The sequence below is a fragment of the Macadamia integrifolia genome, unplaced genomic scaffold (genome assembly GCF_013358625.1).
Source record: "Macadamia integrifolia cultivar HAES 741 unplaced genomic scaffold, SCU_Mint_v3 scaffold_189A, whole genome shotgun sequence".
Lineage (NCBI taxonomy): Eukaryota > Viridiplantae > Streptophyta > Magnoliopsida > Proteales > Proteaceae > Macadamia > Macadamia integrifolia.
In genome coordinates this window covers 332,816-347,401 of record NW_024870635.1, presented here as the reverse complement: position 1 = coordinate 347,401, position 14,586 = coordinate 332,816, and the positions used below count along the sequence as shown (strand labels likewise).

The window sequence follows — 14,586 nt, the reverse complement described above, 5'->3', positions numbered from 1 at the left end:
TGTCTCCGAGAGAGGCTTGGCCTCACAAACTCTAATTCACCGTCTCTCTCAAACCAGGCCACCCCTAAACTGTCCTCACAAACCCCTCAACACCAGAACTTCGTTCCTTATCATCAACAACAATAGCAACAGCAACAGCAACAACAGCAGCAGATCCTACGTTTGCTCCTTGCGTGCTAGCGAGAGAGAGAGAGAGAGAGAGAGAGAGAGAGAGAGAGAGAGAGAGAGAGAGAGAGAGAGAGAGAGGTCATCGGCAGCCATTGCTTCGAGGATGTTGAGGCTGGTGGCGGCCTCATCTGGATAGCCCATTCTCTGTCACCGACCGATCGCTGCCTCGTCGGACAGCTTTAAAATCAAGCTTGCACCTGCATTCTATGATCCATTAATTCCTCAATTTCCATCTCCGGCCGATCAGTCACGTGGATACGCCCATGGACGACCTGACATTAGTGAAGACGATGACGACGATGAGTTTGATTGCGACGAAGAAATTACAAACAACGAAATAGAAGACAACGACGTTTTTGATGTGTATGAGGATGAGGACGAAGAGGGCGACGACCAAACTAATCGGAGGAAATAAGAGACTCTATCTGAGATCATTATGTTAATCATTCTCGTTCTTCTTTACTTATTTTCAAAAGAAACATTATAAAAAGGAGAAATCCAATCCATTTGGCTGATTTTACTTCAGTTGTGAGGGTTTATGTATGTAACTATGTATTGTATGGGGAATAGAGGTCTGTATCTCCCACTTTGAAAAAGGGTGATTCTTTCTTTAAAATTAATAATATAATAAAATAAAAAACAGCAGCAGACTTCATCAACAACCCCCACATTAACTACCACCACCACTTCTTCAGCTCTTCTCCCCCTCCTCCCTCCTCTCTCCTGAGCTCAAACCATCCTCCTCCAGATGGCCTCATTCGCTGCCAAACTCTTTGAAGTCTCGCCGAACCGATCGATGTGGCTCGCCTGCTACCGTGGATCTCTCCCTACCTTCCTCCCTTCCCAGAATTTGCCCCAGCACAATGACTCATCATCCTCTCCATCCACCACCAAAGAAATACTCGCCCTCTTCAACACTCTCCAGACCCAACTCTTTGAGGCCGTTGCCCAACTCTAAGAAATCCTCGATCTCCAAGATGCCAAGCAGATGATTGCCTCTAACATCCGTTCTAAGGACTCTGCTATGCACACCTTCGTTAACAAGATGAAGAAAGCCGAGCATGTTCTCGACCTCTTGGTTGAAAATTACTCCAATTATCGTCGTCCCAAACGCTCCAGTTCTACTAGTACTACCTCCGAAGGAACTGCTAGTGATGAAGGCGGAGCGCAGTGACGAAGAAGGGGCAAATCGCGATGAAGGAGGTTCTGTTTAGCCTTTTAGGGCTTAAGGCTTGGAAGGGTAATTTCGGTATAAAAGTACATGTTTGAATGATGACATCATCACTTAATAGGGTTATCTAACGGAGGGGGTACGATTGAAAGAATCTTCAAACTAGAGGGGAGGGGTTTGGTATTTATGAAAGTACGCGGGAGGAACTTGATAATAGGCCATAGTTCAGGGGAGGGGAGTGTAATTTCCTCTTTTCTTTATATAGCCACGTAATGGAGAAGAATTTAGAATTTGAAGAATTAAAACTTGACTGAGATTTTTGGGTGTGAAACCATGGCTGCCCTCTTCTTTCCCCTTTCTAATCTAATAGTTTATCTCTGTCCCTGATCTTCTCTTCTTCTTCCTTTCTCCTACTTCCTCTTCTTTATTATTTTCTGGTTTCTGTTCCTTACCCTGTTCTGGGCGACACTTGCAGTCAAGGAAGAAGGTCGATCTCCTTTGATAGGGTTTCATTCGCCTTGAGGTTGTGGCCGAAGGTGAAGCCCCTGCCTGCGATCTATACCCTTGTCCATTGCTCTCTAAAGAACCCAGTAATCACAAGAGCTGAAGTCAGTTGCAGACCATACCTGCAACTATTGCTGGTTCCAAGTTTGTGAACTTTATATTCCAAGTATTGCTTGAATCCTTGAACTGTACTGGTTTGGATCAACTCAGCAGGCCTAGGCGACTCTTTATCTTGGAATTCCTGGGTCGATTCAGTCTGATTGCAAGAGCTGCCATCGAGTTCCCTTTCCTGGTTCTCACTGGTTATGAGGAAGTAGACGATAGCCCTTTTCCTTTTCCTTTTCCTCTTCGATGATTCTTCTAGTCTTTTATTTTACTCTTCTATTTCTCATTATACCCCCATCTCTTGTTTTATGGTAGAACCCTTGCATTTAAACTTTATTTCAGTTTAAGCCCATCACCATATTATTTCCTGAACTGAACTTTTCCCTTTAGGACTAATTCCAGATCTGTCCCCATTCAGCAATTTCACTCTAAAAGGGTTCTAAATTGTACCAGAAATGAGGATATTGCCCCTCGTTTGCTTAAGGTGAATTATTTGTTCTTTTGTAGGCCCATAAGTGATCCGATTTCAGTTTTTGGAACCTGGATCTGCATCAATCTGGTAAGAATCTCGCATGTGCTATTGCTAGTTGTGTGAGGAGGTGATTCTTACCCGTCACTTGACCGTTGACCTGAGAGATTCTATTTGTTGCAATGTTGTATACTTGTATCACATGTTTTGGTAAACCAATGGTTGATGTCCTACAGACTATATGTCGGTACATTGGACACGTGGTTTTGCATTGTTAATAAAAGAAATTGTCAACAATGTTGTTTTTGTAAATTGTTTACAAAGATTATTTTCTAATATGAAAAATAATATTTATTTATTGAAGTTTGTTTAAAATGTGTTTTGGCGTCTAATCATTGTCTCAAAATCTTTGATATAGACATGTACAATGACTCAATGAGTTAAGATTTGATAGTATTAAATTCTTTATCCTATAACTCATTATGGGATATTAGATAAGTAGGTCTTATATGCAAATTAAAGAGTTTAATTGTACATGTGACAATTTTTTGGAATATTAATTGGTTAATTATCGTTTTATTTATGATTGTAAATTATAATTGGATTATATTATTGCCATAATTAAGAGATATCAATCCCTTTTAGATTCTACCTCTTCCCACTTCAGAAGCAAAGCAGTTGTTCAATTCAGAAAATGTTCTCTACCACTAAGATTTGGAATTCTTTGTTTTGGAAACAAAGATTGGACCAAAGGAAGGGACCCTAAAAGGCATCATTTTATTATAAAAGGGTAAGGGGAGAGAGCTCCACACATTTTTTGGAGCTCTCCTCTCTTTCTCTCTCTCTCTCTCTCTCTCTCCCTTGTGAGCATGTGACTGAAAGTGAAATTGGCTTTTGTGAAACCCTAATTTCTTGGTGAATAACTCTCCTTCTTTGAACATGGATTGAAGTTTCAAAGCGTTGAACGGAATCAATTGTTGTTGTTGCTCAAGTGAGGAAGAAATATTATCGGGAGGAGGAGCTTTAATTACGGTAACCATTCATTCCCTCTCGTATTTATTTTTGTTCTCCTAGATCTGAATAGGAAAGCTCCCCACCCGATACGAACCCGTTGCATTATCGGGGTTAAACAAACAACTACTTGCTAGGGAGAAAGTGCTTTTTATGAATGAGCCTTTTGTTGTATCCAACATGTTGTCTTCTAAGGAAAGCTCTACATTTGTTGTTAACTTGTTATTGGTGGCAGCTATCTTGGAAGAGGTTGTGGTTCAGGGGGAGGACGTGGATGTGGTGGACAGTTGAGATATTAGATTGTACTGTAGTGCACATATGTATGCCTAATCATATGTTGACACTTGTTGGGAAATTTTGGTAAGCTAAAGTGGGCCAAACAGTTGGCCAATACGGCAATGTCTAATGGGAGTACTAATGTGGTGTCATATGGCAACACGCTAATAAGGCTACTTCGTCTAGAGCTAGTTCTTTATGCTCATTGTCTCGTGAAGTTGAGAAGAAAGGATTGAGAGACTAGATTGGCTTGTTAGATATGATAGAGGTCCTCTTTATTTATATTATATGAGCATAGTACAAAGGGAAATAAATAACAAAAGTAGTACAAGGTCAGGTAGTACACTAGGTAGTAGATGTATGCGCTCATACAAGGTGGTGCACTTGTCCTATCCTTAACATGTGATGACCGGATCACTCTGTTAAGGAAGCTTGTCCAAAAACCTGAGTCATCCACCTCTGCATCTATTGCTACACTTGCCCATTCAGATACAATCGCACTTCTTACCACCTCATCTTTATTTATTATGACATTTATTCTGGTGCATCTAACTATACTACTGGTGAGCCTAATACGTTTTCTTCCTTTTATACCCCTCATCACTCGCAAGTCATCCTTGCTAATGGGTCGTCTACTGAAATGACTGGCCATGGTGTAGTCTCACCTACTGTCTCTCTGTCTTTATCCCTTTGTTCTATATAAGCTTCTGCTTGTCAATTGGCTCGATTTTGGTTTTTCAGTTGGTTTCAGTTTGGTTCAAAGGGGTGATGGTGTGAACCAAAATTGAAACCGAGAACTGAGTCAATTCTAGATTTTGATACTCAGACCGAACCATTTGGTTCGGTTCGGATTCTATTCCAATTCGGTTCTGCAACAATGTTTCAATTCGGTTTTGCAAACTGTTTCACTTTTCGGTTATGCAATTCGGTTATACAATTGGGTTTCTAGTTCTTGAAACCATGGGTGTCTCGATCAAATGGTCGATTTCTTGTGCATTATTAGGGTTTTAACTTTAAGCCAGACCAAAGAATTTTACCCATTCTAGTGAAAAGCATAGAGAAGAAAACTTAAAAACGTAGAAAGAACGTGATTGATCATTGATGGACTCAAATGGCTAAGGTCAAAGCCACAGATTACAAAAAAAAAGGAGAAAAGGCAATAGTTTTTAAAAACCTACTTCTTAGAAACAAAACTAAGCTCAATCAACGTGTTGCCCAAAAATAAAAAAAAAGCAATTGTGAAGAAATGGAGAATAATCATGGGGAGATGAAATATTTGCTTCTTGCTTCTCCTCTATTGGACTTCAATCGTCTTTATGCAAACAACTCCGAGGTTTTACTCTCTCTCTCTCTCTCTCTCTCTCTCTCTCTCTCTCTCTCTCTCTACTGTTTTGTGAAACCGTCCATGACAGAAAACACCATGTATTTGAGATGGACCAGCAAAAGGGCATCGACGTTAGTGTTGGAGAGGCTGGAGGAACCGAGGATGATGAGAGATTAGGGATTTAGTGTTGGGAGAGACGAAGAGCGAGAGTCAAGTTATCTGTCGAAGCTTAAAAGGGATTGGGATTTAGTGAATAGTGATTTAGGGTTTTGGTAGTTAAGTGGGTAATTCGGTTTCTGTTCAAACTGACGGTTCCTGAATTAAAATCATAACCGAACCAAACCGAATTAAATACTCATGTACTCAATCCTAATTTGAATCGAATTTATTTGATTCGGTTCCGTTTGGCTTGTTTTCGGTTTTGGTATTTGGTTTTGGTTTCATTTTTTCACCCTTAGTTCTACATGTACCCCAGCTACACTTTAGATTATTTCTTTATTAGTCACTCTCACAAAATTACTCAACTGTTTTGTTACTACTTCTGCTGCTCATTTTGTTCTCTAGATTCTTCAGACAAAGAAGAAAATTGGTGGAGGGCAGGAGAAGAATGGGATGTACCATCTCGACGGTGATGCTTCTTCTTCTACCACTGCTGCTACTACTTTAGTGGTGTTTCTCCTCTTCAGTTGCATCCTCATTTAAGTCGTTCGCCATTGTCCAAGTTTCAACCAACTTTGGTTGTAAGTCAATGTCTTGCCTTGAATGTGAAGCTTGTGAGTTTGGAAGCATCATCATTCATCTTTCCTCCTTGTAGTGAATCTAGAAGTACATCATTATTTTCTTTGGTGCTCTCTGATATTTGGGGTGCTTGTCCTGTTCAAAGTAGATCTGGTTTTAGGTATTTTGTTTCTTTTGTTGACGAATGATGATCACTCTCATCTGACTTGGCTGTACTTATTGAAAGATCGTTCAGAATATTATCTGTCTTTGTAATTTTTTATAATGAAATATAAACTCAATTTAATGCTTCTATTAAATATGTTTGGATAATGCTTTGGAGTTGACCCAAACTGCTATTTCTTCCTTTTGTTCTGAGCACGGTATGATACCATCAAACTTGTTGCACCTATACCCCTCAACTAAACATTGTCGTTGAGCGAAATAATGGACACTTATTAGAAGTTGCTCATTCTAATTATCCAAAGATTTTTTTGGGGGATGCTGTTTTAACTGCATGCTTTCATCTATTTTAAATAATAAATCCCCCGTTGGTGTTGGTTTTACTAACTCACCGTTATTTTCCTTACCACCTTCTGTTTTCAGGTATATTTTTTTGTTCATATTTTACGATCGGGTGTTGATAAATTACCTCCTTGTGCATTAATTGTATTTTCCTTGGTATTCTCGCACTCCAAAGGGTTATCGTTGTTATGGTTTTGTTATTCACCAACAATTTGGAAGTGTTGATGTTGTTTTCTTTGAAAACACACCATATTATTCTATTGAGGGTCAAGATTTTGCAACTGACATTTTCTAGTCCCCTCCTATTTCTAGATTGATTCCTCTCGTTGACACTTCGAATAATCCTCCTCAACAAGCCTGACTAAAGTTTTATCAGTGTGGCATAAGACATCACTGCCAGATGCAATTCTTCTTCTGTCCTTTACATGTTTTGATTCTGTCCTTAATGCTCCTGGTTCCTCATTCTTCCCGCTAGACTTTCCAGTGGCACTTCGCAAAGGTACCTACTCTTGTAGTAAAAATTTTATGGTTGCATATCCTATTGAAAAGTTTGTATGCATTTCTCATTACCATCTTCTTTACATAGTTTTTGCTCTATCATTATCACTCATACCATTCCTAACACTTACCATGAGGCATTGTCTCATTCTGGATGGAGGTCAGTTGTGGATGTGGAGATGGATGCTTTAATTTCTCACCAGACATGGTCTTTGGTAAATTTACCTCCAGGTAAGGATCTGGTGTAAGTGTCACTGGGGGTATACTATCATTAAATATAACCCTAATGGCTCTGTTGGATGGCTTAAGGCCCGTTTGGTTGCTAAAGGGTACTCTCAAACCTATGATGTTGATTATTTTGCGACCTTTTTGCCAGTTGCATGTTTGAATTCTGTTCAGGTGCTTATTTCTTTGCTAGTTAATTTTGATTAACCATCTTGTCATTTAGATATTAGAAATTCCTTTTTATATAGTGATTTGCGTAAGTGTACATGGAGAAACCTCCTAGATATGTTGCTCAAGAGGAGAATGTTGGGAAAGCATGCAAGTTACATAAGGGGATTTACGGGCTGCAACAGTCTCCCAAAGCCTGGTTTGATAAGTTTAGTTTTATTGTTACCCGATGTGGATTCGCACAGTGTTATTCTTACCATTTAGTTTTTGTTCGTTGTTGGGACTCGTGATCGTGTCGATTGTGTATGTTGTTGACATGATTATATCTGGTAATGAATGATTTTGGTATTGTGGAGGTGAAATCTTATTTGCATTGGCATTTTCGAGTGAAAGATTTAGGTGCCCTCAGGTACTTTCTTGGGATTGAAGTGCTTGGAGTAGGAAGGGTATTAGCATTTCTTAGAGGAAGTATGTGTTGAATCTTTTGTTTGAGACTAGTATGCTCACATCTAATCCTATTGATATGCCTATGGATTGAAGTTTTAAGCAGATGATGATGAGGAGCTTTTAGATAAGCATCAGTACAAGAAACTTGTGAGTAAACGCATTATCTTACTGTTACTTGACTTTACATATCTTTTGTTATTGGTGTCGTAAGTTGGTTTATGGAATCACCCAAGAGGGTTCACTGGGAGACTACTTGTCGGATTTTAAGATTCCTTTAGGTGCTCCAACTCCAACGAAGGGTCTTATTTATAGACCTACTAATCATGCTGATTTGGTTGGATACTCTGATGTAGACTGGGTTGGTGCTAAAGGTGATAGAAAATCTACCACAAGCTATTTTACATTTATTGGTGGTAACCTTGTTACTTGGAGAAGTAAAAGCAGACTACTGTAACGAGGCCTAGTGATAAGGTTGAGTATTCATACTCTAGCTAGTTAATGTGGTTCAAGCTTGGGTATCCAATTACTAAACCCATAAATATGTTTTGTGATAATCAACTGGCCATCTACATTGCTAGAAATCCAGTTTTTCACAAGAGGACCAAGCATGTTGAGGTCGATTGGCACTTTGTGAAGGATGCAATAATGAGGAAACTGATTTCTACTCCATTTGTGCCTTATATGAATGTTGAATCAACTCGGTGATATGTATACTAAAGCATTGTTTCGTCTAACTTTTCCTGCAAGTTGTTCCAAGGTGGGCATAGGTGATATCTAATGCTCTAGCTTGAGGGGGACTCCTAAGACTTTAGTTTTGTGTGTGTGGTGGCATTTAGTATATATGTTGACACTTCACCATATTTGGTGATGTTTACTGTTCTTGGTGAGGCATAAGGATTAACCCCACTCCTATTTCCAGAGAGGGGATTGGGCTGTGTTTCCCCAGCAGCTGGCTAGTGGTGGCAGAAAATGAACTCGGTTGGGCTTCGTGCGGTTCGCGTTTTCTTGTGTTGAGAGCTTCTCATTCTCTTATAGAAGCCCACGTCCACCTGAGGTCAGGTAAAGCCCAGCGAAGTAGCAGGAAGTGCGCTATTCTTATTTTCTTTCTCATAGTCGATCCTTCAAATTGCTCATCCGCTGTCTTCTCGTCTCATCGATCTGCTCATTCAATGTGGGTTCAACCTCTTTTCTTTCCTTCATATTTTCTATTTGCGTTCCCATTTTCACATTGGTGCTTCTTCCGGCTCAGCCTCTGCCTTGACCTCCAGGGTCTTGGTCTCCAAGAAATGGAGGGTTAAGCCACAGGAACTGGAATTTCCTTGATAAGATCGACTGGGGCTGGTTCACGGTTAACGGGATGGATAGAGATCCATCAATTCAAGGTAAACAATTGAAGGATCTAAGACGTGGGTCATCTGGATTTGTCCCTGTTCCTGTGGCTTTAGCTTACTTATTCTTTCTTAGTATGCGAAGCCCTTATACTGACTCTATAAGGGAAAACACCTTACTTTATCCGCAAAGAGAACTACAGTGCTACTGCGCTATACTTAAGTCTAAAGGGTGTGCTAGCCATTGTATATATAGTCCGGCCCTTGCTTGTTGCCTACGTTTGTGATCGTAGACCACCCTCCATTTGGTCATGCTGCTATAATGCAAGTTTCAGCCTCTACATTTGATGCATTTGCCTTTGACTAGGAAATCTCCTGTGTTAAAAAAACAACCTGTTAGAATGATTCCAACAACCTTTTTTTTTTATTTTTTATTATTTGATAGAATGTAATAAATCAAGACAGTAGGAATCATCCTGTTAGGTGATTTTTGAACTGCAAGATCTTGGCAGACACTTCAAATGGTCATTGCTGACACTTATGTGGCCATATGTCCTGTTGTTCCTGTTATGAGATTGCAAGTATCATCTACCACCCCCAGGTGGCTAATGGTTGGTTACTCATGCTTTGCAAGTAAACAAAGAGAAGGCTTGGCGGTTTGGAGCATAGTTGTCAAGGCACCTTGATTTTGGACCCTCTCCAGCGCCTTGGGTTGCCTTGCCGTGACAACTATGGTTTTGAGTTAAAGCAACATTTAACGATCTTTCTCGAAAGCACAAAATCAAATTAACTATCTTTCTAGGAAGCACAAAATCAAATAATGTATCTGGTTATGTTTTCCATATCTCATTTGAGAAAACATCTTTTACATCATATCCCAAAATATGCACCATTATTTGCTTCACCAGTTCACCCTTGGCAAAAAATGAAGATTATGATAACAGAACATAACTTACCTTATCTTTTTTGTAAATTGTTAATTTTAGGGAAGGATCAGAGGAGGACTCGCATAGCAAATGCATATTACTCACTGTTCATGGCAGTTGGCAATGTCCTTGGCTATGCGACTGGGTCCTACAGTGGCTGGTACACCATATTTCCCTTCACAGTTACCTCTGCATGCAGCATTAACTGTGCCAATCTTAAATGTGCTTTTTTTATTGCCATTGTTGTTATTTTGTTCACCACGTATGTGAGCATCTCTGCAGCCCATGAACTGCCGCTAAGTTCTAGCAATAGATTTGCACACACTGCTGGTGAAAGGCCAGATGAGTCCTACCATGCCCAAGAAGCGTTTATTTGGGAATTGTTTGGAACTTTTAGGTACCTTACAAGGCCTATTTGGATAATCCTGATTGTTACTGCTCTCACATGGATTGGATGGTTTCCATTTCTTCTCTTTGATACTGATTGGATGGGCAGAGAGATTTATAGAGGGAAGCCAAATGAAGGAAAAAATTATCATATGGGAGTTAGAATGGGTTCATTTGGACTCATGCTGAATTCTGTTGTTCTGGGATTGACTTCTGTTGTCATGGAGAAACTCTGCAAGAAATGGGGAGCTGGCCTTGTCTGGGGGATTTCAAATATTCTAATGTCTCTGTGTTTCATAACAATGCTCATTATTTCTCATTTGGCGGCCAACATAGAGTACACCAGAGATGATCTTCCACCTGAAGGCATTGTAATTGCTGCGCTTGTTGTTTTTACAGTTCTTGGTGCTCCATTAGCAGTAAGTTGCCCATTTTCTTTCACATTAGGTCTATTTTCAATTTCTCATGAGGAAAAAAAAGGGTTATGCATCCAATCAATTATGCATATCTGACCTCCACTGTGCCACATTTAGGCTGTAATGTTGGTGTAGAACATCTTACCTGATATTTTTTTTGGGCTTTGAGATGTTCTTGGCCCAAAACTTTGTCTTTCTGGTTATCTCAATACTTGTATCATTCAATCGGATGCTCAGGGAAAGCATATTAATGGTCTAAAATACGTCCATGTATTCTATGGCAATGTAAATTCAATCCCGTGTTGTTCAGTCTGGGAGATCTCCTAGGTGGGGATGTACCTAGAATGTGTACCAAAGGATGGGATCTGACCTTTTCTCGTGTGCAAAAGAGATAGATTGAGTGGATGTCCGATATGCAGACATTTTAAGCTAAGTATCCTTCTGTTTCCTGGCTGTGTCTAATATATTTGTTTAACTGCTTCTTTTGTGCTCTTTTAAATGTGTTCTTGCAGGTTACATACAGTGTTCCTTATGCAATGATTGCCACACGCATAGAGTCTTTGGGACTTGGCCAAGGTTTTTATTTCTTGCATTTATTTATTTATTTTTTTATTGAGGTGAGGTTGAAAAACTGTTTTTGTCATTATTGGGTGTTGGGATATTGCAGGCTTGTCAATGGGTATTCTCAATATAGCTATTGTGATCCCACAGGTAATTCCTGGTCTGTTATGTTTTCTTTTAGTTCATGGACCACTGCCTTTTATACTTGTCAAGGCTTTATTCCATTAAGCAACATGACATCAACTTATTTTCCTACTAGAAATAATCTGGCGTATTCATTTGGTTGCAAGTATACAAGTAGTGTTTTCTTTTAATGACAATTAATGCTTTTCTATATGTTGAAGGGTAACTTTTACTGGAACTTGCAAAATTAACATTGTTTTTCTGTCAGCTGCATTTGATTTTTTTTCACTAATAAGAGTCTTGTCAGAATTCAATGACTAGAAGGAGATACACTCTCACTGTCATGCCACACCTTTGTCACCCAGACATGAAAGTTGGTGTGAACCATGACAATGGTTCTGCTGAAGAGATCCGATTGGCCAAGGGTAGACCGATACATGTTCTCACTTGGAATTTATTCTCTACCATTTTAACAATCAGAGTAGTTTTCATTTGGTAAACCCAGATTTTGACATAGAAATCTTTCCTTGGATCGCTAGGATGGTGGGCCCAAGAACCATGATTTGGAGGTCAAGTTTGCATAAGCTGCAAGTGGTTGATCTTGTACTTTCCAGACATCAGCGTTCTTATTTTATCTTCTTTGCAGTTAAAAACAACACTCCTTTAGTACATAAGGAAGACCTTGCACTTTGAATCTTTCATCTTCTGCATGATACTCTCTAGTAAGAGATGCCTCTACTACTGTCAAAGGTGTCAACTCTTATGAACCTGAACTTTCTAACATAGGGCATTTATCTTATCAGCGGGAAATAATATGGAGCAGTCACCTTGTACATTGGACCAGCCAGAAATAGGTACAGTAGAATAATCCTTTATTTGCACACAAGGAAAATGCCAGATGATTTGAGGAGAAGCACCGTAGTTCCGATATACAAAATAAAGGTGATATTCAAAGATGCAATAACTATAGAGGCATAAAACTAATGAGTCATACTATGAAATTGTGAGAGAAGATTATTAAAGCTCACTTGAGAAGAGAAACTACTATGTCGGAGACCCAATTTGGTTTTATGCCAGGTAGATCCACGGCATAAGCTATTTATTTACTCAGAAGGCTTATAGAAAGATATAGAGCTTGCAAGGAGGATTTCCTTACGGTCTTTATCGACCTAGATTAAGCCTATGATACCTAGAGGGCTAATTTGGCAGATACTAGAGAAGAGAAGAGTATCGAGTAAATATGTAGATATAATTAGAGATATATATATGAGGACATGGTGACTAGTGTGAGAACCGTGGGAGGGCAAAGTAATGAATTCCCAGTTACAATTGGGCTAAATCAAGGATCTGCCTTTAAGCCCTTATTTGTTTGCACTTATTGAGACAAAAATTGATGTTAACGCTAAGCTGGAGTTATGGAGATCAACCTTAGAATCTAGAAGTTTTAAGATAAGTAGAAAGAAGATGGAGTATATGATGTGTAACTTTAGTCACACTACGATGGATAATGAAATGGTTAAGATTGAGGAGAGAGGTACCACAAAGCTACTATTTTAGGTATCTAGGGTCAGTCACAAGTAAATAAGGTGATATAGAGGTTGATGTTTCACAAAGGATTAAAGTGGGATGAAGTGAAGAGGTGTATCTGGGGTGTTGTGTAACCGATGTATTCCTTTGAAGTTTATAAAGGATAGTTCTATAGGACAATTGTTATGCTGGCTATGATGTATGAGGCAGTATGTTGGGCAGTTAAGAAGTGTCATGTCGATAAGCTATGTGTAGTAGATAGGATGATGCTAAGATGGATGTGCAACAAAATTAAGAAGGATAAAATAAGGAATGATTATATTAGAGCTGATTTGGGTGTTACCCCGATTCATGATAAGCTCCTAGAAAGTCATTTGAGGTGGTATGGTCATGTGTAACGGAGGCCTGAGTTGTTCTAGTAAAGAGTGAGCTGATTTAAATTGAAAGAGCTAAAAGAGCTAGGGGTAGGTATAGTCCCAAGTATGACTTCAAATAGATCTGATTGGAGGGTAAGAATCCGCGTAGCCGACCCCGTTTATGTGAGATTTTACTGATTTTGGTTGTGTTTATGTTCTTCCTCTTTTACTTCTACTTTTTCTTTTGTGGTCTTTGATTGGATCCATGTAGCTGACCTCATCAAGTTGGGATAAGGCTGAGTTGTTATACGGTTTTCTCACCTTCTGGGAACATAATGACTGCATATTTGAGGGAGAACTTGTAGAGGATGCTTTTGTTATTAATCTTCTATATTCTGTGTTGAAGGTTTCTTAATTTATTATGGCAAATGGTTTCGTCCACAGCTGTGCACCATGCTCGGTTAAGCACAAAACTTTGCCATTGGACAATAGGGGGCGAAATGACCTAACACCCCCCCTATTTGACACATCATAACCCGTCCCTCCTTATACATCTGCGATCCGTGCATTAAAACCTCTCCCATTTATTATTGTCACTATTGTTCAGTATGCAGCTTCTAGTTTGGAGCTGTTGAAGTGATGTGTGTCTGGTGTTTGAGATCAGGTACTTGTATCTGTGGGAAGCGGGCCGTTGGATCAGCTATTTGGTGGTGGAAATTCACCATCCTTCGCTGTGGCAGCAGTTGCCGTTTTTGCAAGTGGACTTATAGCCATATTGGCTCTTCCTAGATTGTATGTTCAGAAGCATAGCGTCCTAGTGTAAGGTATTATTTTGTATTTTTTTCTTTTAATTTATATTGTCATCAATACGATTAGCAGAACTGTACAGATAGTGGAACAAAAAAATTGTAAATAGTATTATTTCTTCTACTGATGAATAAAGTATTTCATTTATTTGGATCCCACATCCCCTCCAGCAACGACATCCACCGAAGTGAACCAGTCCCCCCAACCCGAATTGAATGGTTGGGAGGCCCTTGGGGTGTATGCCCCGGTGCTTCCAACCGTCCGATGCGCTGGGGGTTGCAAAGATCAACCAAAGTTCTGCTACATACCAATAACAGAAAGTCCGAGACATGGCAAATGGATTTTTTAATTGTTCTAGTGATTGATCACTTAATTGGAAGGTTCTGTGTTGCAACTTGGGGTCTCAGGTTCTGCGTTGCCTTTACCCATCCATCCAATTACAATCAGAAAAGTGGGTGGAGGAGCTTGGAGTCTTGATGCCCACTTTCACAAATTTCTACGTCCCATGAAATTTTGGAAACCCATGGGAAATGGTTGCTAGCAAATG

The 14,586-nt window shown here is 39.6% G+C and overlaps 1 protein-coding gene across 2 annotated transcripts in view; it reads left to right on the top strand.

Annotated features, from left to right (window-relative positions):
- Nucleotides 1-14,192, top strand: part of LOC122071110 (sucrose transport protein SUC4-like) — a 26,169-nt gene extending 11,977 nt beyond the window's left edge. Inside the window, exons 2-6 of one of the 2 annotated variants that reach the window (XM_042635391.1) lie at nt 9,923-10,022; nt 10,260-10,668; nt 11,178-11,241; nt 11,333-11,376; nt 13,897-14,192. In XM_042635391.1, coding sequence (XP_042491325.1) covers nt 9,923-10,022; nt 10,260-10,668; nt 11,178-11,241; nt 11,333-11,376; nt 13,897-14,055 — 776 coding nt within the window. In that variant the 3' untranslated portion in view covers nt 14,056-14,192. Of the gene's footprint in view, nt 1-9,922; nt 10,669-11,177; nt 11,242-11,332; nt 11,377-13,896 lie in introns of both variants that reach the window. The other variant, XM_042635390.1, reaches the window with a different exon arrangement.
- The last annotated feature ends 394 nt before the right edge of the window (nt 14,193-14,586 follow it).